Source organism: Macaca fascicularis, chromosome 1 (assembly GCF_037993035.2).
Source record: "Macaca fascicularis isolate 582-1 chromosome 1, T2T-MFA8v1.1".
Lineage (NCBI taxonomy): Eukaryota > Metazoa > Chordata > Mammalia > Primates > Cercopithecidae > Macaca > Macaca fascicularis.
In genome coordinates, this window is record NC_088375.1 from 73,449,123 (window position 1) to 73,474,398 (window position 25,276).

General features: G+C 39.0%; 1 protein-coding gene across 1 annotated transcript in view; it reads right to left on the reverse strand.

Moving 5' to 3' along the window:
• USH2A (usherin) overlaps positions 1–25,276 on the reverse strand; it is an 800,507-nt gene that overhangs the window by 13,143 nt on the left and 762,088 nt on the right. The window contains exons 65-69 of the mRNA XM_005540847.5: positions 13,929–14,138; positions 11,896–12,134; positions 10,889–11,097; positions 3,949–4,125; positions 2,549–2,632 (exon numbers count right to left, since the gene is read on the reverse strand). Of these exons, the coding sequence (XP_005540904.3) occupies positions 2,549–2,632; positions 3,949–4,125; positions 10,889–11,097; positions 11,896–12,134; positions 13,929–14,138 (919 nt within the window). The remainder of the gene's footprint in view (positions 1–2,548; positions 2,633–3,948; positions 4,126–10,888; positions 11,098–11,895; positions 12,135–13,928; positions 14,139–25,276) is intronic.

The window sequence follows — 25,276 nt, forward strand, 5'->3', positions numbered from 1 at the left end:
AAAGAGTTGTCTCCTCTGTGTGTGGCACAGAGAGGAAAAAACTCTTTGGCTGTAACTCCAGAAACTGATCTGATGGGCCCAGTGGGCGCCTTGCTCCACAGCCCGTAGGGGAAGGGAGGGCAGCCTGCCCGAGGGAAGTCTCAAAAGAGAAATAGCCCTTAGAACAGAGGAAAATGAGGTCTCCGCCACTCTCCTGCTTGGAGGCTGCCTCCAGGCAAGGGAACAGAGTGTTTTTCAAAGTTACACCATGAAAATTAGAACTGACGACGGATATTAGTTGGGCAGCACATCTTGGAATCTGCCAGAGCGTTGCGCAATCCTCAGAGTTCCCTCCCTCTGCTCTGCCCAGAGCCTGGCCTCCAGACACAATGGAAACCCTCAGTTCTTGTTCATGAGCCAACCAGGGATTTCTCCTTTTTATGAAGACCTCGATATCAGGATGGTGTCCCTTTATCCTTTCCCTTCTGTCTTTTCAAAGTACCCCTTCACCTTAAGGGGCTCCACCTGTGCATCACATGGGAGGTTCACTGTCAGGGGTTGGAACTCTGGTGACTGGGCCTCAGATCCAAAGAAAAACTGAAACTACAGCCAGTCAGAGTAAATCCCTCTCTGTTGATGGCCTGTCTTCAGGAACAACACACTTCCCATTCACCAAGGAAACTAGACTGGCAGGGCTTAGAAGGTGAGCAACCTTGGTTTTCCGGCATCACTCAATACATGGTCCTGAGCCCTGTGTCAGAATCACTGGGCAGGACTTATTTAAAGAGCAGATTCTGAGCCTCCTTGAGTCTGAATCTCTGCCAGAGGCCCAGGAAACTATAATAAACAAGCACACTGGGGTGATTCTTACGTGTACTTAACTTGGCAAACCATTGCAAAGAAAAGGTCCCAGGCCAGAAGTCAATAGAAAATCCATGTTGGTGTTCTCATCCCAGTAACAAGCTAGCAGAGCATTCCTGGATAAATTCCTGTGTCCCTTAGACCTCCACTTGTCCACTTGGGGGAATATTGGAGTTGCTAACAGAATACCGAATGAGGTCTGTTCTATCATACCACTGCTATTAAATGAAATAAGCCATATGAGAGGAATTAAGTGTTGTAGGAAATTTTATATGACATCCAGACATGTAAAGTTTGGAAACATAGAATAATATGTTATTTTTACAAATTGAAACTGTCTTCGACAATAATATATATGTTTTATTGTGTTTCAGAAATTTTGGACACTTTTATTTTTCAAAAAAACCTGACATATAAATGCAAATTTGATATGTCATTAATTACTGGAATTTAAAATAGAATATCAATTCCAAATCTGTTTTAATGGAAAAGATTTGGCATTTCTCTAATTTGCTTTTATAAAGTATCACAAATGTTAGATTCAGAGACTGCGAGTGAAACTGAATTTAAAAGATGCTCCTTAAAAATTAAAATTGTATCCCTTGAGCTAAATTACTTGATATCAACAGTCAATCATACTCTTTTATGGAGGATAAAAGATACTTTTCAAATTTATCATTCTAGGCTTTGAATCCAGACTATTAACATTATGATCAACATGAATTGGCTGAATATTTTCTTTCTTCTTCTGATCTCTCCTCTAACTTCCTCTGTAAATCACCTTTATGTACATGAAGTCATACAATACTTTATTGACAGGGCTTGTGGTTAGGAGAAAAATTTAGTTTGAGCTCTCTGGTCTTTTCCATATTTACAATTCAATGTTTGGCATTTTAAGAGTATATTCTGGCATTTTAAGAGTATGTTTAAGAGTATATTCAGGTGCGGTGGCTCACGCCTGTAATTCCAACACTTTGGGAAGCCAAGGTGGGTGGATCACTTGTGATCAGGAGTTCGAGACCTCCCTGGCCAACACAATGAAACTCCATCTCTACTGTAAATACAAAAATCAGCCAGGCATGACTCGGGAGGCTGAGGCAGGAGAATCACTTGAACCTGGAGCTGGAGGCTGCAGTGAGCCGAGATTGCACCACTGCACTCCAGCCTGGGCAACAGAGTAAGACTCTGTCAAAAAAAAAAAAAAAAAAAAAGTATGTTGTAACTCCTTGCCTAATATAAGTTCCATGAGGACTTTTAAAAAAATTTCTGGCTGGGCATGGTGGCTCACACCTGTAATCCCAGCACTTTGGGAGGCTGAGGCGGGTGGATCACGAGGTCAGGAGGTTGAGACCAGCCTGGCTAACACAGTGAAACCCTGTCTCTACTAAAAATACAAAAAATTAGCTGGGTGTGGTGGTGCGTGCCTTATCCCAGCTACTTGGGAGGCTGAGGCAGGAGAATTGCTTGAACCCAGGAGGCGGAGGTTGCAGTGAGCCGAGATAGCACCACTGCACTCCAGCCTGGGTGACTGAGCAAGACTCTGTCTCAAAAAAAAAAAAAAAAAAAAATTCCTGACAACACTTGGCACAATTTCTTCTGTATAGTTGGTGCTAATACATTAAGACCCCAAGTATGTATAAACAAACATATGTGTGTTTCTTGAGGAAAATGAATAGGTGTTACACCAAGTATAATACGAGTTGTTTACCAAGTCCAGTAGAGGTATCATATTGGATCAATGGTGTCTTAACACTTCCTTCATCAGTCGTGCAGATGACCTGGAAAAAGAAGGCTAGACAAAAGGAAGAACTGGTAAATGGCTTGTTCATTCAACACCTACAAATAGGGCACATGCTTTTAAAAGAGCAATGCATCATAGCATGAAAAAGAGGATTTCAGAGCAAGTTAGAACGTTTTATATAATATTCAAAATTATTTCTAATTTTAAAATGTTCAAGAAAAAAAGCTATCATTAGTGTAATAATAGCCTATCCATAAGTAATAGAGCTAAGAAAAATTAGAGCTTATACAGCAAAGGAAAAGAATAACAGAGGAGTAAAGGATATACACAAAGCGCATCTTGTTCTGCCCACGGTTTAAACCCTTCCTTTAAAATGTACAGGTGTACTTTCCACTAAATGACCTAGAGTTTCTTACTGAACAGGAGAGCTCAAAAGGGATCCTAGAAATCACATGGTCTAAATTGCTCTTTCAATGGCCAGGAACCTGAGGGAAGTGACCCTTGCAAGGTTACACAGATGGTTAGAGGCCTGGCCAGGTAGAACCTGTGTCTGCCAACCACCAGGCCACCTTTCCTTCCCAATGAGCTGCCCAGGTGACCATGAACGGTAACTATGAACATGCATAGCTGAATCTTTGTAAAAATTTATTAAGTTTCTATGACTATACATGCAATGCTGGAGCTCACTGTTTACCTCTACCTTACACCAAGATAAAATACTCATTAATCACTAAATTGTACAGTGAGCATTGGTCCTGTGAGCATGCTGATCACTAGAAAATACTTAGTGCCTTGTAAAGCATTTTCTTAATTCAATTTAAAAACAAGGCAAAGAGAAAAGGGACGTGTAAGTAAACAGGAAGAAGGAACTCCATCTTAGAGGGACAAGATGGTTCTTTCAGGGGCTGATATCAAGGAAGGTGAAGGAAACCCCTTACTCAGATCCTTTTGAGTTGGAGATAGTTATTTCCTGATAGGGCTCTGTTTGGAGACTGGAGATACAGCAAGAAAATCTATGAAGTCGCTAGAAGTGTATTATTTTAGGGTAGTCATTGACTACGTATGGGTGCTGTTTCTTTTGTGACCCCAACTTGCCCTTCGGTCTTATCCCTTCCTGGGGACCCTCCAGTCCTGTGGAGGCAGCACTGTCCCCTTGAACCACATTATAATTGCAATGCTGTCAAGCTGCAAATGGGAAGGAAAGAAAACCTTATTTATCCTAAGCAGTAACTTTTCCACAAGAAGTGGACACTTAAACCAGGACGTTTTAATGGTGAGCATCTGCTGGTCAGCTTTCAGATTTAACGTCCCATAAAGCTGGGGAACAGAGCGCCTTCCACACTGAGAAACAGGAGTCAGAAACTAACTTTTGTCCGCCGTTCTCGGTATGTAGAGGGTGGTGTCGAAGCCGCTGTACACGCGTCGCCCTCCATCGGTTAACACGTACTCCTTTAGTGGGCCGTTCAGGAAGAAAGTACCACTCCAGTTCACACACACCACAGACAAATTGCTGTCCACCGAAAATGGGGCCCGGTACTGAGGCACTGTGGGGAGAAAGTTGTAGGTTCTAAAAAGGGTAACCTCTTTGAAGGGGTGCAGGTGTGCCCTTAAAAAAAAAGTATGAGCAAAACCAAACCAAACCAATCCCCCCCCCAAAAAAAAGGAAAGAAGACCAACGTTGTTAGAATCCTTCACTTTTTCCTCAGTGTTACAAGACAACCAGTATCGGGGTGAAAAGAAAACCAATGGGAACATGTGTGAAATGCTTTCTCAGCAACTTTATGCCTGCTTTAAAAAAAATCGATAGGGAGTGGTGTTTTATAAATAAAATTATTAACATACAATGGATCTGCTCACCAACATAACCCTGGAGCTCATATTTTTTGGCATTTTCCCTCTTTTTAACAGGTAAAGTGTCCTTAACACTATTAACTACAGTAGATAGCTATTTTTCATATCAAATCAATATTTATTGCCACAAAGCCCCAAGGACTAGATGAAGTTAATATATTTTTTTCTCCAAACCAAACTGCTTAGATGGTGAATTATGTCCTTTTGGCACCCATTTATTGTTAAAGCTTTTTCTCAAACCGTTAGTTTGTTTTCTGAGATAGTTAAAAAGCCTTGCAAACAGCAATTCAAGTATAATAATTCATTGCTCTCACTCATCAATCAATAGCATAGTACATTAGTATATAATCAAGCTCAGGTCTCCTAAGTATTATATCACATATAGAAGCAACTTTGTGTGCATTTCACAGGCACATTCTCTTTTGATTTTTCAGCTCCTTACTAAAACAAAAAGAAAATCCTTAACTGGGGCTCATCTTTTAAATTAATAATTTTTGTGGAAACAAATGAAGGGATACCATATCATTTTGTCAAGTCAGAAGAGATTTATTTCATGAAATCTTGCTTTCTACAAAATAATCAATATATTTGTAAAAACAATAAGATTCACCTATATACCAAGTTGGCTTTTAAGAAAAGAAAGGAGTGAGTAGTGAGAAATTGAATGTGATTCTTTTTCTTTAAAAAACAATCCATCTATTTCTGATGTTAGGAAATATAACAAAATAAGGAATAATTATGCTTTTGTAATTATAACATTCAACTATAAAGACATAGTTGATTGTTATCTTTCAAAATAAGATATTTTCATAAAGCTATGAGAAAAATTTTCTGCAAACACCAAAACAAGAGTTATCAAGCCCTCTTTAAATCTCAATGCTTTTCCAACATTAATTCTGCCTAATGTCACAAGGAACGCTCTATTGTTATTTGTCTATGACTTCTCTCTGTCACCTTAGTTCAGTAGATTTTCACTTTTTCCCTATATCATAACAGCACAAATAAAGAAACGGCTTGTAACTAGCAAGAAAATAGATAGGAGTCTTATTTGTCCTGTAGGATTTGGAGACCTTCCTGAGGAAAAAGAGTAAGCAATTAAAATAATCGAGAATAATGAGTTTACGAATCCTCCCCAAGGAAGACTGAAAAAGTGATAAGAACCACTATGCTCCTAGCTTTTGACATACTTTATCTCATTTAATCCTCAAAATAATCGTGTAAGGATTGATTCCTAATTTTTGAGGTGAGAAAACTCAGGTTCAGAGAGGTCAAATATCTTGCTCTATGTCAGTGGCTGATAGGAGACCAAGGAGCTGAACCTAGGCTTGCTTAAACTAAGGCCCATACTACTTTGTTAAAATCGGTACACATTCGTTGAAAGGAACAGAATTTACTGGTTCACTCTATGGGTGCTTTCCAGTGGTGTGCTGAAGCTCAGGAATTTCACGAGTCGTTGTTAAATCTGGCCACTACTAAAAATTAAATTATATAAACTTAAATAATTATATTAAAACAAGGTTATAAATACTCCAAATTCATAACTTTTTAATTGTTTCCCTATGTTTTACTACTGTCTGTGTGCCTGATGTCATTTACATCCACTCTATCTGACTGGTGGAAATATTATATAATGATAAGCTACGACTCATCCCTTCCCAACCCTGTTCAGTGCCGTCATGTTGGTCACTTGAAAGCAGTAATGGGGGTATTCACACAATGGAAACTGACAAGCACTTCAAATCAGGCCATTTTTCCCTCAAGCAGGCCAGCTGTTAAACATTTATACCTCACCTCTCTCTCCACTGAAGGGGGATTCAAGCAGAGGGGGCTGAAGGTGTTGTTAGGCTTCATCTCCAGACCCTTTGCTGAGTGTACATGTGATCACATCTATATAAAACTGCATATTCTATTTCTAAATTATTATGATTATTATTTTGAGATGCACTCTTGCTCTGTCGCCTAGGCTAGACTGCAGTGGCGCTATCTCAGCTCAGTGGAACCTCCGCCTCCCAGGTTCAAGTGATTCTCATGCCTCGTTCTCCCAAGTAGCTGGGACTACAGGTGTGTGCAACAACACCCGGCTAATCTTTTTGGATTTTTAGGAGAGACGGGTTTCACTATGTTGGCCAGGCTGGTCTCGAACTCCTGACGTTAAGTGATCTGCCCACCTCTGCCTCCCAAATTGCTGGGATTACAGGCATGAGACACCACACCCGGCCCCAAATTATTTTCTGGTTTGTATTCTCTGGTACAGATTTTCCTGCTCCCAGTGTTTATAATGAGTTAAAAGTAGTATAAATGGTATTTTAGAACCCATATCATAGTCATTTCTTGTATTTTCCATATCTATTGACCCAGTAGTGGGTTAAGGGAACCTTTTCTCCTATGGTACTAGTCCAGCTGCTTCTCCAATATGAAAAAACACAAAGAAAGGAAATCTTTTTTTTTTCCTCAGAGATAAAGTCTTACTCTGTTGCCCAGGTTGGAGTGCAGTGACATGATCAAAGCTCGATGCAGCCTTGACCTCCAGGGCTCAAGCAATCCTCTCGCCTCAGTCTTCTGAGTAGCTGGGACTACAGGTACATGTCACCACACCTGGCTATTTAAAAACATTTTTTTTTTTTTGTAGAGATGGGAGTCTTGATATGTTACCCAGGCTGGTCTTGAACTCTTAGCCTCAAGCAATCCTCCCACATTGGCTTCCCAAAGCTCTGGGATTACAAGCGTGAGCCAGCATGCCTAGCCACAGGAAGAAAATCTTAAATCAGTTCACTTTGTTCTTCCAAGCATAAGAAAAAAAAAATCAGCAAAAGCTCAGCTTCATGACTCAAAAGGGCATTGGTTATAAACTACAAAGCTCACCTAGCCGTTCTCTGGCTTTCTGGCCACATCAACAAAAAAACTGCAACATTTAGCAAAATTGGCTTCTGAATGTATTGTGAAGGAGATTACAAAATCAGACAGCACACATTAAGAATCATTATAATTTGCTTTGAATATAGTATGAGTGACAAAAATGCTGATTGAGCAGTGTCAACAATAAACACGCAGTGTTAGGTGCACTCGCTCATTCATCAAGTAACATTTATTGGAATCTAAGATACTGTGTCCAGTGCTGGAGATGAAAATGGAGAAAGGGAGGACTACAGGAAGCATAGCTTGAAGGGGAAAGTTGCAAGCTCTGTCTGGGGCCTGTCCAATGTAAGCTAGTTATGAGACATTCAGAGGGAGATGTCTGTGAGGAAGTGCAGGGCTATACACTTCAAAACAGAGCACTTCGGTGGGAGGTGACCACTGGAGTCTGGCTTTTGGAACCAAAGCCTCGGAGCAGATGACTTCACCTGATGAGGGAGGAGGAAAGGAGGGAGGAGAGAAAGGACAAGGGGACGAAGTCAAAAGGTTTAGGATTAAGATTTGGGCAGTGGAAGAAGATCAACCAACAAAGTTGACTAGAAATGAATATCCAAAAAAGTAGAAAAGAAACCAGGAGAGGGTTGTCATGAAAATGAAGGTAAACCACTTTTTAAAAAAGGATAGAAAATTGAAAGTTCAGTTGCATTGAATGCTACTGGAAAGTCAGTGAAGGTGACTCCTGGAGACATGCCTTCTGGATATATCAATATGGAGGCCAAGGGCAAACTTAGGAAGATAGTTTCATCCAGTGCTGAGGAAGTTGAACAGTAAGTGGAAGAGAGGAAATGCACAAAGCATCTGCAGACCGTTCCTTAGGAAAGTTTTGCTGTCAGAGAGAGGAGAGCCAGCATCACTGCAGGGGAAGTGGAGTTTGTTTGCTTTAACATTAGAAAGACAGAAGGAACTTTGAATAAAAGTGACATACACAGAAAGATTAAGGAGACCCTCTCGAAGGGATGGTGAGTAGTGAAGGGGATGAAATTCGCCGCACGGGAGGCAGGTTTATCTCAGACGGAAGAAGGACTACTTTCCTTGTCACTGACAGCAATGGGGTAAATGTAGATAGGTTTGTCTGCAGTGGGAAGAGGAGCAAATTACTGACTGATGACATCTCTTTTCCTGGAGAATTACAAGGCAAGGAGTTCTGCATAGAATAAAGGGAGAAATGGGTGAGCCAGGTTGTGGGCATGCAGGGAGAAAGGGTGAGCTGCAGAGGGAGGTTTGGCAAGGGTGGAGATGGTTTGAAGTCTTGATTATAGAGAGTAGGAAATTAATTGATCAGGGAAAGAGTAGTACTGAGACAGCAGCCAAGCTCAGTGATCATGAATTCAGAGTAATGACTGCACTAACTAGATGTGGAAACTGGCCGGGTTACTTAAGCTCTGGCCTTAGTTGAGGGCCACTTCATTGTCTAACTCCAAGAGCCTCAGTTCAGATCACAGTCTATATGAATGGTATCCTGGAATTGCAGTGCACAGTTCATAGTCCTGCCTCAGTTTTCTCATCTGTAAATTTGGATAATAATAGTACTTATTTCATAGGCCCGTTGTAATAAGTATTTGTAAAATGCTAAAATTCTACCAGGAACAAACAAGTCCTCTGTAAACGTGATCTGTTACTAACATCCTGCCATGTTGTTGCTCAGACACATTAAGGTCCTTGTGTGAGACACTGGTCTTTTATGAATGCATAATTCTTGCTTTTAAAATTGGCATAATATTCAATGCCAGATAGAGTATGTTAGGTAAGATTATAATCTGACATAATCTTTCTGGAAAGAAAACAGGAAATTAGTATTCAAAGCCTTAAAATATTAAAATATTTGATGTATTAATAGTAAATTATATTTGTCAAAATTTAATTTAAGAAGATAACCAGTCATTCAAAGATCTGTTCACAAAGATTTTTTTCATCATATTTATTAAAGGGAAATTAAAAAAGAACCCAAATGCCCCAATTAATTTATATATGGAATATTGTATAGCCATTAAAATTGGTGGCTAAAGAGTTTTTTTAATGCCATGGGAAATGCAAATAAAATAATGTCAAACAAAAAGCCGATTATGAAATTTTAGTTATAGTATCTCAGCCACATAGTAAAAATTATGCATAGAAAGGAGATTAAAGGAACTGATTATGCCCAATATTAGTAATGGTTGCCTCTGGGTCGGAGGATAATACACAGGACCAGCTTTCTTGGCATGTGAACTGTGCGGCTGCACAGGCCTGTGACGCAGAAGAGTCCTGGGCTTAGCCTGATACTCTACTGCTGCTGTCTTGGAATTCTTCATGATTTTTCAGCAAAGGATTCCATATTTTCATTTTCCCCTGGACTCCATAAATTATGTAGTGGTTCTGATAAGTACTTTTTTTATTCTTAATCCTTTTCGTGTTTGCCATTATTAAACAATAAAAGCATATACCTTATAAGATCTAAGTTATAGTCATATATCTCAGAATGACGCTTTGATCAAGACTGCAGAAATGATGGTGGTTCCGTAAGATTATAATGGAGCTGCCCTGTACCACCTCTTATTTTATTTTATTTTTTTGAGATGGAGTCTTGCTCTGTTGCCCAGGCTGGAGTGCAGTGGCGTGATCTCGGCTCACTGCAACCTCTGCCTCCTGGGTTAAAGTGATTCTCCTGCTTCAGCCTCCTGAGTAGCTGGGATTACAGGTGTGTGTCACCATGCCTGGCTAATTTTGGTATTTTTAATAGAGATGGGGTTTCACCATGTTGGTCAGACTGGTCTCGAACTCCTGGCCTCAGGTGATTCATCCGCATTGGCCTCCCAAAGTGCTGGGATTACAGGCGTGAGCCACTGCGCCTGTCCCTCTTATCTTTTATATCAGATTTTTTTCTGTACCTTTTCTATGTTTAGCTACACAAATAACCATTGCGTTACAATTGCCTGCAGTAATCAGCACAGCCACATGCCTACACAGGTTTGTAGCCTAGGGGCGGAGTAGGCTATAACATGTAGGTCTGTGCAAGTACACTCTGATATTTTCATGACACTCACCTAACGATGCATTTCTCAGAACATATTTCCATCGTTAAGTGATGCATGACTGTATTATATAAAAATGTAAGGAAGCCCCCAGTTGATTAGTTGATTGTGCTTTTCTTCACTCAGTTGCCCTTTTGCTTTCCCTAATAGTGCTATGTCTCAATGCTTTCTGGACATGCTAGAGACTATGCCATGTAATTTACAAAGAAAAGGAGTAGCAAAACTGTTTATAAAAATGATCTAACAGTGTTTGTTCACTTTCTTTCTTCCCATTGATCATTCAACTCCCCTAAATTTGTTTTTACCCTATCCCCACATGAAAATCCTTCCTAAATCTGCCCTTGACTTCCATATTATTAAATCCAGTAGACATTTTTCCTCAGTAGTCATCCTCATCAATGCTTCAGTAACATTCAGTGTTATTGAGCCCACTCAATCTGTTTTAAAAAGTGGCGTCCCCGATTTTCAGGACAAGCTTCTCCTGAATGCCTTCCAATCTCTCTGGCTTGTGGTAGCAGCCACTTGTACTCACATTCTTTTTGGGTGGTGAAGTTGATCCACTCAGAAGCTGTGCTGCCCACCTCGTTGTGTGCCACCACTCTCAGTTTGTACGTGGTGTAGGGCTGGAGACCTCCAAGGCTGGCTTTCTGTCCCAGCCCCATGTACTTTGTCTCTATTTGGCTGGGAGTACAGGGGAGGGCTGAGTCAGGAGGGCAAGCCACGTGTAGTTGGAGTTCATAGCTAAAATGAGAATGGATACATAGAGTGAAGATGGGTAATGGAATTAGTTTAACTCTCTCTTTTAAAACTGGTTCTATTTTGTGAGGAGACATTTTGTTTTCATAGACTACAGGCTCTTTAAAACTTCCATTTGCAGAAAACTGCTCTCAGAAACACTTTATGTAATGTTATTGGAAACGAGCAGCAGATGTAACTAGAGAAATGATAAGAGAAGTCACCATCTACACGCACATTGCTGTTTACCCAGCAACTAGCGATCCTTGTTGGTAGAGATAAGACATTTCCCTCTTTTAAGAGAAGAGACATGAATGGTTCTTCTCTTTTTAGAACAAAGACTTTTTTTTTCTAAATGATTTGAGTCAAGTGTCTTCTTTTTTCTTTCAAACAGTGGTTTATGACAATATTTTAAATTAGATCCGGGCAATTCTGATCTAACTGTGGAGGTGTCTTATGTTCCAGTGAAGGCTTGTAGAAGGAATGCTTCCAGAAAACTATTAGGAGGAGGATATTGAATACAAACACATTGCATTGTCTTTTTAATGTAAAGCTTATTTTGTTGTTCTCCTTTCTGTCATTAGCTGCTTTTATGATTTAAATATATCGCAGGTAACATTACCACTCAAATCAATTTATTTGTCTACTTTGCTATAGATATCTATTCAATGAGCAAGTCCTCCCTGGGGAGTGCTGGGTAGCTATACGAGTTTGTAGCCTAGGGGCGGAGTAGGCTATACCATGAGTTCATCAGTCTGTACACATGCCTTGTTAGTTTATTCATCCTTCCGCCTGACCCACTACCTGTGAATGACACCATTGGGGAACATGGGGGGACTCCACTGGAAGGAGGCGGTCCTTGAGGCCAGCGTCTCGATATGTGGAGACGACAGTCCTGACGGTGGAGCAGGATGGGTTCTCAGTTCAGCTGTCGGTCCTTTGCTGCAACAATTGAAGCAGGTGCAGGCCTCTACTCCAATAGAGTAGTTAGTGAAGGCTTGAAGGCCATGGAGAGTCTGCTGGGTGGCCATGCCTTCAGATAGCTGTGGGAGGAAAGAGGCTAGATGAGGCAGTGTCAAACATTAGAGGTGTTTGATGAATGTTATCGGATCCCACCTCCTATGAATGCGGTACCACGCCAGGCACTCTGGGAGATGAAACACGGCATTTAACATGGCATTTATCCTCAAAAAATTACCAACCCCATTAGAGAGGTATGACAAATAGGTGAAAAATTTGATAATGTAACCGTTAAATAGAAGTTTGAGATAGCAGGATGGAAATCACAAGGCATAATATTATCGATTATCTATCACCTTAGAATGGTATTAGAAAATGGCATAGAACACACAAAGTGTTGATCAAAGTCTTTTCAAAGAACAAAATCTGTTTTTCTATTATATGTCTAGCAGCATTCACCAAGGTCCATATTCTGCAAATGGTTACTTGCATGCAATTCCTCAGTCAAAAAATCCTTTCATATCTACATTAAAATCAGGTATAAGTATTGGAGAACCTGAAAATCTCTTCCTCTGAGGGTGTTGGTTTGTGCAAAATATCATAGTCTTCTCTCAATCGTCTTTGTAGGATTATAAACTTTTTGGTTTATTTTCAGCAAATTTTTAACCTCATTGTGGTTTTAATAAGTACTCTTTGGAACAAGAGTTCAGAAACTGGAAATTAATTTTCATGTTGACAAAAAGAATGTATGATTAAGAAGAGCTGTTAAAAAATGCATACAATGCACTCCAAATATAAATTATTTTAGTTTATTATCATTTTATAAGCATGGATAATCAAGGGTTGATTGTATTTACATCATCTATATTTATTGAATCCAAAGCCCTATAGAAAATATGCTAATATTCCTTTAACATTCAATCCAAGCCTCCCTGTATGTAAGTTATCTGTTGAAATTGTGTTTCAATACCTGACACTCTGGTATCAGAGGAATTCTCCACTCTTGCCCAAATTGTTCCCTAAATTGATCTAAATAATTTATAGAGTAATACCAGGACCTGCGCAATCTCTATACAATGTTTGTGTGAACAAAGTATTATAATCTCCACTTATTCATGAGAAACTTGAGAGTGACACAAGCTATACCACAGAGACAAGGGTCTTCATCCTGCTGGCTGCTGGTCTCTTCATTTAAATAATGCAGGAACTGGTCTAGTGGATTCTTAACATCGCCTCCAGGAAGTGGCTTGGCTAACGCACAATGTGAAAGACTAGTTCCCTGAGCAATCTCTCCTGCCTCCCAATGTGCCTCAGACGTGTTAATGAACAAACAGTGGAGTTAGGGCTGTGCTGATGGAGCTGCTCTGCTCTCTCTTCTAAAGGGTTAGAACTTTCTTGAATTCACCAGAGGAATGAGAGTTTTCCATGTGTTATTAGAGATTTGTGCATGTCAAAATAGAGATTCCAAGGATAATCTTTGCTCTATTTTGTCTTTTTCATACTAACATTTACACCACCAATAATTACAATTTGCCGACTTCTTACTATGTGCCACCACTCTGTTAAGTGGTTGATCTATTTTCTAATTCAATTAAATTAGTTTGATTGTTTCTAAAGTCTTGGTTTCTTAGGTTTGTGGAGTCTTTAATACCACCTTTAGCATCTCTCTCCCTAAGAGTTTACATACTTTCTGTATGTTTCCTCAGGGTTCACTTTTTCTTCTCTGAGGGATCTTTGTGCTACTAAGTTCACCATAGGGCAATTCAGAATAGAAGGATAAGAAAGATGGAGAGAAAAATAAAAACGTAAACACAAGGGCTCCACGGTAATGATTTTTAAAAGTCAACCAGTCTTGGGTTTTTAGCTCTGTTGCTCACCACTGTCTCAGCCCCATGAGCGCTGCTGGAGAACAGCCTGTAGAGACTGACGATCCCGTTGGGCTTCTTGGGGGCACTGATGTTGACCACTGCTTGGGTAGAAGAGACTGCATGGAACGTAGGGGCTCTGACACCTTCTGGTGGGGCTGGCCCAGTTCTGCACCACGTCCAGCTACTGGGGGCCTTTCCTGCAGAATTCACTGCCCAGACCTCCAAAGAGAAATCAACAAGACTGTCAAAAGCAAGATACCCTCAGGCTGGGTGGGGGGAAAAAAAAGAAAAGAAAAGAAGAGAAAAAAAAAAGACATTGGCAACCAAAAGCAACTAAACACAACAGGAAGAGATAAACTTTGATCTTGCAACTTTGTAATCACACAGGAGAGCAGGCTCTTCCTTTATTATTTTTATTTCTTGCCTTTTACCTTTGACCATGTGAACACAAAGGGGGCCATTTAGGATTTCAGAATGCAGCCGGTTGATTTAAGCCTAATGAAAAAACTGCTCATCTCTGTGTGGGAAGTGGAGTGATTTTGTCAGCTTCTGCAAACTGGATGGATCTGCAGACTACATAAAACTCAGCAATTCTTAAACATCATCCCCACCAAATCTGCATGAAAATTAAATTTCCTTTCATCAAGGAGGGAATAAACATATGGAACGATGTATAATCTTATTTATCAAGAACCATTTGTATAATTAAACACGAATATCCTAAAAGGTTGCCTTAGGTCGTCATTTGCATGAGTAAGTAATTTGTAGAATGTCAGGTACAATAGACAGAGTAGATGGATGTGTGAATGTATAGGGTTAAATTAGGCCCAATAATAGCCAACTACACAGTGATCAATCAGAATGATAGATCTAAATGGCAATACAAGAAGACTGTCTGCGTGTTTAGGAGTAGTAGTATTCCTTAGTAAGCTTTCAGGTGAAAGTCTAACTTCAGGACAATTTTTCTCATTGCATTTCTGCTACACTATGTATTTTCTAAAAATTTGCCCCTGAGCTTTTAAAGACAAGTCTGAAAAACTTGTTTGATTCTACAGTACACACATTCCAGGCATTCAGTATTTATTTATTTATTTATTTATTTATTTATTTATTTATTTATTTTTTGAGACTGAGTCTGGCTCTATCGCCCAGGCTGGAGTGCAGTGGCCGGATCTCAGCTCACTGCAAGCTCCACCTCCCGGGTTTACGCCATTCTCCTGCCTCAGTCTCCCGAGTAGCTGGGACCACAGGTGCCCGCCACTTCGCCCGGCTAGTTTTTTGTATTTTTTAGTAGAGATGGGGTTTCACCGTGTTAGCCAGGATGGTCTCGATCTCCTGACCTCGTGATCCGCCCGTCTCGGCCTCCCAAAGTGCTGGGATTACAGGCTTGAGCCACCGCGCCCGGCCTACATTCAGTATTTAAAAAAAAAAAAAAAAAAAAAAAAAAAAAACATGCAGAATGTTCAAAATAGGAGATATTTGTGGGGAAAAAAAAACTGTCAGAATACTTTGCAGTGAGAGTTTAGTTTCATTTTTGTTTACTTTGCTTTTGCATCAATAATATCTTCAAGAGAAGAAACATTAGAGAGATTTTTAGTAGTTAGGTCAAATCCTATCAGTAGTTTTCATACTTTTCTTTTTTTCCAGATTCCTTTGTGAAAGTAAATTTTCTGATGTTGAATTGTTTTCAGGTTGCTGTCAAATGCAAATCTCCAGCCCCTTGCTGATAGGATTGCCAGGAGCCTCATTTTTAAAAAGAGACAACTAACCTACTTACATAGACACACCTGCTCTTTTTAGAGCTTGGATACATCCTCTCATCATTTGCATAATAATCACTCACATTTGTATAAACTCTACATTTTACAAAGCACTTTAACTTATGTCAGCTTATTTAGTCCTTACAATGGCAACCTTGTAAGGTGAGTGGAGAATGTATTACTAGTCCCCTTTTAAAGGTGAAGAAATTGAGGCTCAGAAAATTTCACTATCTTGTTCAAGGTGACAAAAGTTACAAGCACTGAAATTCTGCTCTCCAGTGCCTGTTTCAGTGAGCGGGGTTTTTGATTCTGTATGCCATCCGTATGCATAAATAAAATACTCAGAATCATGAAAACTTAACGTCTTGTCCATAGACGAATACCTGCAATTCTAGATTAGGTAAGGTGTCTTAGCTTGCAAGGATGGCTAGACATGTACAAGTTGTCTTAGGTGAGGGGGGTTTATTTTGGTAAGTATAGGGAAGTAAGGAGCTAGCAATGGGAGAGCCAGATTTCATGGAAGTTAGAGTCCATCAGAATACAACTGCAGCTGCTCTGAGTCCCCTCAGAAATGGGTGAGGTCAGACTTACACTGGGGAGGGGAGGTGGAGGTTATTCACGAAGAAGTCAGATTTCAGGGCTGGTGAGGAGGGTCCCTGTCTCCCCACTCTGCCCCAGAACAACCACTTTTACTGCAAATACCTTTCTGGGGAAGTGGTGTGGGGGACACCTATTATTGCACAATGAATGACAAGATTTGAAAAAATATTCTTGAAAAAGGAATACAAAGTAAGGTGCAAATATTGATATGACGTTTTTTTGCCAAGAGCAGAACTTTGATTGGTGATTTAAGGGCAGGCAGAATTTAAAGTCAGGTTACAATGGATGGGGAAGAAAATGAGGAAGAAAATGCAACTAGGTATAATAAAAGAAAAATTCAACAACTTGCCAATTAATTACTGTGCACCAATAGGAGATGGAAGTAGTACAGGCATAGGGTGTTGAAAGAAAATGAGATGAAATAAGCATAATTCATAGAAAGTGCTCAGCACAGTTCTGGCTCTGGCTTATGAACATTAACTTTTCTTTCATTTTTAATGTAGATATAGAATCATAAATACTATTAAAGCTTTTTAATGGTAGTGTTGTAGATCATACTAAAAATCAGCCTTCTTGTGTTACGTGAACTTCTACTAGGTGGAGTTCTATTTCCAAAATGGGATTTAATCCCTGGATTTTAAAAACACTTGGGCCTCAGTATTATAGTATTTTGCTGTATTTCTTGGAAATATTCCCTTTTAAAACCAGGCAACTCAAAATTCCCCATCACTAATAGGGAAGGTACGTAGGCTATTTTGTCTTTGGCAGGAGTCCTTCATAATACATTACTCTTTTTCCTAGACTTTCTTTTTACTATTCAATCAATTAGAGATCAAAATAGCATTCATATAAATCAACATGCTTATGCAAAGCAGGATCAACCTATTTACATGAGCAACTGTGAAAATGAAAACAGTTAGAATGAAGAGAAAGCTGACTGAGATAATGAAGCATTATGAATTTCACAAAACTTGTACCACGAGGCAGTGTCTCTGTTATATCAAACCACTAGGAGAAAAGGAAAAAAGAACCTGTGAATAATATTATTTTCTCTGTCTCCTTCTGTCTCTCTTTGTCTCTATCTCTGCTGAGGCAAAAACGTTCTTTGTCTAAAATATCACTGTGGATTTGTGTCTATGTCCGGCTAAGCAAGAGATAAAAGTATTGAAGTGTAGTTCAGAGTCCAGGGTAAAAATACTAACAGATAGTGTTTATGATTCCCACTCAGAAGCAGTGCCCCAAGATTTGAGTCTGTCTTTATAAGGCGGAGAAAGAAGCAGCAGAGATCCTGCATGGAAAATTTTTTAGCAATATGTCCCGATCTTTTAGTTGTAATGAACCCGTAAAAATCAATAAATAAAATATCTTGTGATCACACAGCTGTGTATTTTCTTTCTTTAGTGTGTGAGCTCCTGGAAACATGAAAGAGTTATTATTGGGGAAGAAAAGCAAGTAAGGCTTATAAATTCCATGGCCAAGAGAAAAAAAAGCCAAGATGTTCTTCATCTTTGATTTATTCAAGATTATCTTTATTCCTACAGTGTTTAGACTGAACATATTTATTCTTTGTTATCATTATACTTTAAGTTCTAGTGTACATGTGAACAACGTGCAGGTTTGTTACACAGGTATGCATGTGCCATGTTGGTTTGCTGCACCCATCAACTCGTCATTTACATTAGGTATTTCTCCTAATGCTATCCCTCCCCCGGCCCTCCACCCACAACGGCCCCGGTGTGTGATGTTCCCCTCCCTGTGTCCATGTGTTCTCATAGACTGAACATATTTATTCTTTTATAATAAAAGATTAAAGATGATTAAAGTTTCTGCTGAAATGCATTATTATTTGGGTTTGGTGAACACTTTCACATGTGAATGAGTGGATGCACACACAGTTATCACTGTAAAGTCAGAAACTTCCCCAGCTGTTAATAATGAAAAGTTAGGACTGACTGACTTGGTTGTTTTATTTCTCTAAGGCTTCTGTTGTAACCATGAAAAAAGTTACAATGTAAAATGTCATAGAAAACGTAGATTATTTTTAAAAGCATAAAAACTATAATTGTTTAGCCACAAATTCTTTAATTAACTAGAAAAATGGTAGATTAATATGTCCATTTTCAATGGAATTTCTGTTTTCAATGTAATATATTTTTAAATCCAACTAGAGACTATTACCATATTTATGCTTGTTGTTCATTAAAAAAAATGAAATTGTTATTTTATTTACTCTTTCCTACCCCAAAGGACTAATTACTGTATTTTGCCTTAAAAATTTTTAATTACACAGAGTGTCAACATCTGCCACTAAGCTGCCATAATCACGTTGCTGTGAAAACAATGAATTTAATCATTTGTTCTCTCTTGAAAATTGCCTCTTTGAGAGAAGTCTTTGTCAAAATATATTCCTTAGCCATGGTCATCAAAGTGATTTTGGGTACCTGTATCAGAATTTCTGGTGACAGGACCTTGGAATTTGCCCTTTCAACATATTTCCAAGTGATTTTTACACCCAATATTATTTGAAAAACACAAAGGTCTATTCTTTGTAGAACCAAGTACAGAATATAGGCACTGTACATTTTCAATTTCAATTTATGTTATGTCTCTTTAGAGTGATACTTTGCATTACCTTTGTCATTACCTTCAGTCATTCAAATAAACACAATAAATGTATCTTGGAATATGTTACAATTCAATAATCATCACAGAATTAATTACTGTGTTTTTTCACAGTTCCAAACAGAGCTAGAGTTTACCGACTTTGTAGAACCACTTCTTGCCTCCTAATTTTCACTTAAGGTGTAATTTCTTGAAACCTTGATATTTCTAGAAATTGCTGAGTCTATTTTTGTTTTAGTGCAGAGGAATATTATTCTAAATGCTCCCAATTTCTCTCAACCCGACATTTTTCCTTCTAATTTTATTCTAGGAGGAAAGCAAACATTTGTGAACAGAAGCATTGTAATGATTTTTGTGAATGGGAAAGAGAAGGGATCACCAGTCTACAGAGTATGGGAGAAGGGGAAATGTATCAGAAATCTCCCAGAGTGGTGGCCCCTTTAGATGCTTCTGTTACGGTGCTAGTTATTCTTTTCTCTCTCTCTTTTTTTTTTTTTTTTTCTGAGATAAGAGTCTTGCTGTCGCCAAGGCTGGAGTGTAGTGGAGCGATCTCGACTCACTGCAACCTCCACCTCCTGGGTTCAAGTGATTCCCCTGCCTCAGCCTCCTGAGTAGCTGGGACTACAGGCACCTGCCACCATGCCTGGCTAATTTTTTGTAGTTTAGTAGAGGTGGGGTTTCACCACGTTGGCCAGGCTGGTCTTGAACTCCTGACCTCGTGAACTGCCCACCTCAGCCTCCCAAAGTGCTGGGATTATAGGCGTGAACCACCGTGCCCGGCCTGTGCTAGTTATTCTTTAGCACAATTTCCACACTTAACTTGTTGTTAAGATTGTTATCACATTCCTATGAAGGGGACAAATAGATATTAAAAAGGTCTTTCCAATACCTATATTGGCTAAACAAAGTAGTTTTCACCTTAATGCTTTGTCTCGCTCAATGTTGCATATCTTTCTGAAATAACCTTCCTTGGGACTGATGTTTTCCAAGTATTGTCTTAGAGCAAAGCTAAATTATTAATACAAATTTCAAGGGGGTTCCTGATGCATTTTTCCTTTATGGTATCATAAGAAACCCCCTAAATTATGAAAATATTTTATGATTCTTTTGGCCAAGGAAATGCTACAAGACTTGTTCAAATCCAGGGAACATACTTCATAATATATGGTTCCTGGATGCTTTGTATACGGGTCAGCACCAAGCTGATGTTTATTTGGTCTTACATTTGTTATTATTTTCCTTATAAAAATAGAATACAGGAGTAACCAAATTCAGTCGACTAGTCTTTTCTAAAAGATCTCTAATCTGTTAACTCCTAATGTAAGTGATGATGACTGTCTTTGTGCTTGGAGCAATTTGAGAGTTTGCTCTTTATCCAGGCTGCTTATGATAAGAGCTGTACTAGTAAAACTGTTAACTCTCAGAGGATTAAGAGAGGGAAGAGTATCTGAGCTCTCTGCAACTTCTGTGAAACAGTAACATACTTCCTTGTGGGATAATGACAATGTTTGATTAAAAAAAGCATTTCAACAATTCTGAGGACAAATTTATGTCAAGAAGCTCTAAGGAGACATAATTGTTTATAAAAATTAAGGAATGTGAACATAATTTTGTAACAATTCACATCAGAAATAAACAAAAAATCTAGCATGAACAGCTATGTCAGTAATTAATAAGTAGAGTAAACAGGTTATATGTTAACGGGCAAACAATTAAATTATTTGCTTCCTAGGGGCATGTAATGAGATTGTTATCACATTCCCATGAGGGGACAAATAGATATTAAAAAGGTCTTTCCAATACCTGTATTGGCTAAGGCCAACAGCTAATTCAATAGATTCGATCAAAATCACTACTTCTTTCACTGCTCCTGATTTATGACTTTGGCTGTTGTTAGTCATCACTCATTGCAGTTTGCTTTCCAGTGCTCATAAATTATGCCTCATAAATAAAAAGATACAATCAAGGAAATCATATCAATTCATCTACAACCTTGGAGTATGTTTTCCCATGGCAGTCACGCTAATGCCTTCTTAAAGGGTAGCGCTTGTCATAGGTTTTGAATATGTTTGAATAGCAATATGCCAAAATCTTCTTTGCCGGAATCGTGGTTAAAGAATTTTGACAAAAGAGACAATGCAATGAATTTGAAATGATTACAAGATTGTTTTATTTCATGAGTAGCCCTGCAGGCTCCAGCTATGAAGGCGTAATGTGCTGAAAAGCTCTATGTAGCTATTTATTTAACTGTCTACCTATCTGATTTTCTTTCACCATCAAATGGACGTTTTCTAGCACCTCTATTTGCATAGAACCTTGCTGGATACAATACAGTCACACTTTTACAGATATAGTCCCTGTATTCCAGGTTCCCTTCATCTAAAACACCTTGGATTAGGCAAGATAGAACCTGATTTTAATTGAATTCTGGGACCCAGGGGAAGAGGGTACAGCAGGACATTGTCTTGCTTTCTATGAGCACTTTTGAAGTTCAGAGACGTGAAGCTACTGGAAAAAGTATAAGACATTTCCCATGCTAGAAATGGGTGTCTTGTCACTACTGCTTCTCATACCACCTTGCTCTTTGGAGTCATTTACTACGTATGAATACGGTTCTTCTCTAATATCTGAAGAAGGGAAAACTGACCTAACAGTGGAAAACACTGAAATTAGCCCTGATTCACTTTTAACAATAAAACTAAATAATGAAAGTTTGGAGTTATCACATGCTATTTTTTATTGCTTATATATGCTCTCCCTAAGAGGAAACAGGAATCCAGCCCCATCCTGTTCTCATGGAGGATACATAAAAGTAGCTACTGGGTTTATTGAGCACTTACAGTTTTGTAAATGTATTCTATGTACTAATTTTGCATTTTTCCTACCGACAATCCTATATGGTTGGTATTATTATCCCCACTTTACACATGAGAAAACTGAGGAACACAGAAATTTATGCAACTTGGTAAGTGATAAAGCTGGCCTTCCAATACAGATAGGTGATATAAAAGCCCAAGCTCTTTACCCCTTCCTACATAAGGCCATTAAAAAAAGGCCTGTATACACCTTCCACATGGTGGGCTGCTGCCCTGGGGAGCTTTTCACAGAGCCCTGCATGAACTGGCTTTTTCTGTGGAGGGTAGCCTAAAAGTGGGACAGTGGAAGTTATTACAAACAATGTGACATCCATCTCTGCTGCCACTTATCACGCTTTGAGCAATATTGCATATTACACAGAAGCAAGTACTACTCATATATTTCATCCTGTTAAAACATGTGTAAATGCATTGAAATTCCATTATGTTCTCTACAATAATAACTATACCCTAATGGATATAGCATTAAAATATATATTTTATCCACAATAAGTTGCTAGAGGAAGCTAAGATCACAATCACCAATTACGATTAACATCTCCATGAAGGATAGTAAATTAGATAAGACTATTTATCATCCATGAATTCAACACATATTGATTGAGCCATTTCTACATGCCAGATGCTGTTCTATGAGCTGGGGATACAACAGTGAACAAGGCTGGCACTAACATCCTGGTGAGGGGAGGCAATCAATAACAACACAAATAAAATAAACAGGTAAGGATATATGCTAGAAAAGAAATGATGATATTGTATGGTGATATACGTAAGGTGATATAGCAGAAAATGGTTGACTTGTCCAGGAGGTTCTCTCAACAGGTGACCATCAAGCTGGGATACAATTGGCAGAAGCTCACCAGATGAGGATCTGAGGGAAGAGCATTCTATAGAAAAGAAGAGCATGTGCAAAGGCCTTAGGGCTAGATCCTCGAGAAGGCCAGTGTGACTGACCTTAGTGAGTAAGGGCCAGAGAGCAATGGGATGAGGACAGAAGCGGACAAAAGTGAGGCCATGAAAGGCCTCATGGAACTAGAGAGGAGTTTGCATTTTATGGAATGGGGGAAGGAGAGTTTGCAGCGGGAGAGTGACTTTATTTGATTTTCATTTTACAAGAATGCTGGATATTGAACACCTTCTATGTATTTATATATTAAATCTTACTTTTTTTTGTAAGTGATAATACCCTAGCTTTAAAGTCAACTTATTTAAAGTTCACAGCAACCTTCCTGGGGTAAGTTTTTTGTTTGTTTGTTTAATCTCAGTTTTACAGATAAGAAAACTGAGGTTTAGTGAGTTCAAATTACTAGCTGAGGATCCAGAGTTGGTAATTCATGTAGCCCAGACTGAAACCCTAAACAGTCTGTCTTCACAGGGTCAGGAATTTGTGCTCCTGGTGAAGGTGACTTGAAGAAGCTGCAGTTCAGCAGAGTCACCATTGTACTTGGGGTCAGAAAGTCAGGACTTGAGTTCTGACTCTGTTGTTTTTTGACTAGGTAACTTGCTAAGTTATTCAGGTTCCTAACTATGCTAAGAGATAACAACACCCACCCCACAGGACTATTTTAAGATTTACATGCAATAATGTTTCTAGAAATTTCTGAGGAATGGGGTGGGGGATGAATATATTTATAAATAGTTCCTCAATTTTTGAAAGTCCCAAAGCTACATGCAAATGCAATTTGGAGGTAACTGTTGGGGTAGAATTTAAGAAACTAGTCTTTGAACCTGAATCTTAAGATTCGAATTTGAGTCCTTCAACTTATCAACTCTATATCCTTGGGCACGATACCTAATTTTTCAATGCCTCATGTTTCTCACCTGTAAAATAGTGTCAGTAATAACACCTATCTCAAATGGTTGTATGAGATTAAATTAGTTAATATGCATGCAGTTCTTAACATAGCCCTTAGCACACAACAAACCCTAAATAAATAATAGTGATTACTATCACATTATTTGTGTGAAAAGACAGGAGAGAGTGACTTAACAGTTTTGGGAATCTAGTGGGACTAGATAGCAATTCTGCAACTCACTTCTGGATTCTAGTTAGTTGTTATGCATTAATAAGATTGGAAAACGCTCCACAGCATTTGGAATTTAGCCCACACCTCCCTCTATATCTTTCTTCCAGGTACTTCTGTACTCTAGAACTTTGAGGGTTAGAGTAACTAAAAGCCTGGCTTTTCAAAAATATTGCTCTACATTGAAACTTGTTAATTGGACGGCTTATTTACTTTGTCTTATTATTAGTTAAAATTTCTCAAAAAGTCCCCAAGCATGAACAAAAGGAAAAATCAGAGCAATTCAATGGATTTTTTAGAGAAAAGAATTTTATTACTGGTTTCCATTAGAAATATGCCTATAGGAATCAAAGAGAGAACTGTACAGTTTTCTAGATGCTTATGGGCATCTTAGTAATGATCAGATCCATAAACAGATAGATAAATAAATTAACAAGAAGAGGTTTCAACTATGCTTTTAAAAACTACCATTTAGAGCATCTGACTTATTTACATGTGTTAACATTTTTGTTTCCACCTGCAGATTGGATTGCTTCATATATCCTGAGATGTTTATTTACAATTTAATGGTAATATACTATTGGTTCAAGTACTTAAGTACAATCCTCCTTAAGTCTTCAAATTTACTTAGTGGTTTATCAATAATCGTAGAGTGACAAGCCAAAGCTGGCCAGGTGATCCTCTAGTCCAGAAAGGATTCTACTGGTGAAGGCATTGTTATATATTGGTTGAGGAGCAGCATCAATCTGAGTGTGGGGGATGAGCTGTTTTTTCCCCAGATCCATTCTCTGCCCTTCTCTGGCTTGCTCTGTACCCTGGAAGGCTGACTTTATCAGATCGCCTCACCTGGAATCTTTTCTTCGCTGGCTCTTTTCCATTAGGGTTTGATCAAAGGGAAGAGAGAGTTCAGATTCTTTGTTTCTCCTGCTCCTCTCTTTGGCACTGCAGGTTGACAAGGCTGAATTTCCTTTCAATGTCCCAGATTCTTCTGTTGTCCCTGCAGGCCTAGAGGTAACAGTTTCTGGCTCTTCCTACTTCCTGGGTACTTTAACATCCCTTATTGATTCTCTTAATTCTGCCCACACCTCCATAAATAGCCTCTTCATTAAATTTTCTTCAAATACCCTTTGAATGTGCCATATACTTCCTGTTGAGATCCCGATTGATGCAGAGGAGAACATTTTGAACCATTACACAGGTACCAATAATAGTAGGTGGGCTAAGAGAGGCTTCTAAACATAAGGATGGAGATTTAGAAAGGCATTTCTTTTTGTAAGACTGAAGGAACAGAGAAATGGTGCCTCTTCGTGTGTCTGTGGAATGATTTTAGTCCAGTAGCTCTTTAGTATCAAGGCGCCACCTGTGCTGCACAAAACCATCTGGCCAGAGAGTAGAGTAAGAGTGGCCTTTAGAGTTTGGTGTGGAAATCATGCTGTCCCTGAAGATAAAGAAGCTGCTTCTTCCTCCCTGGATCT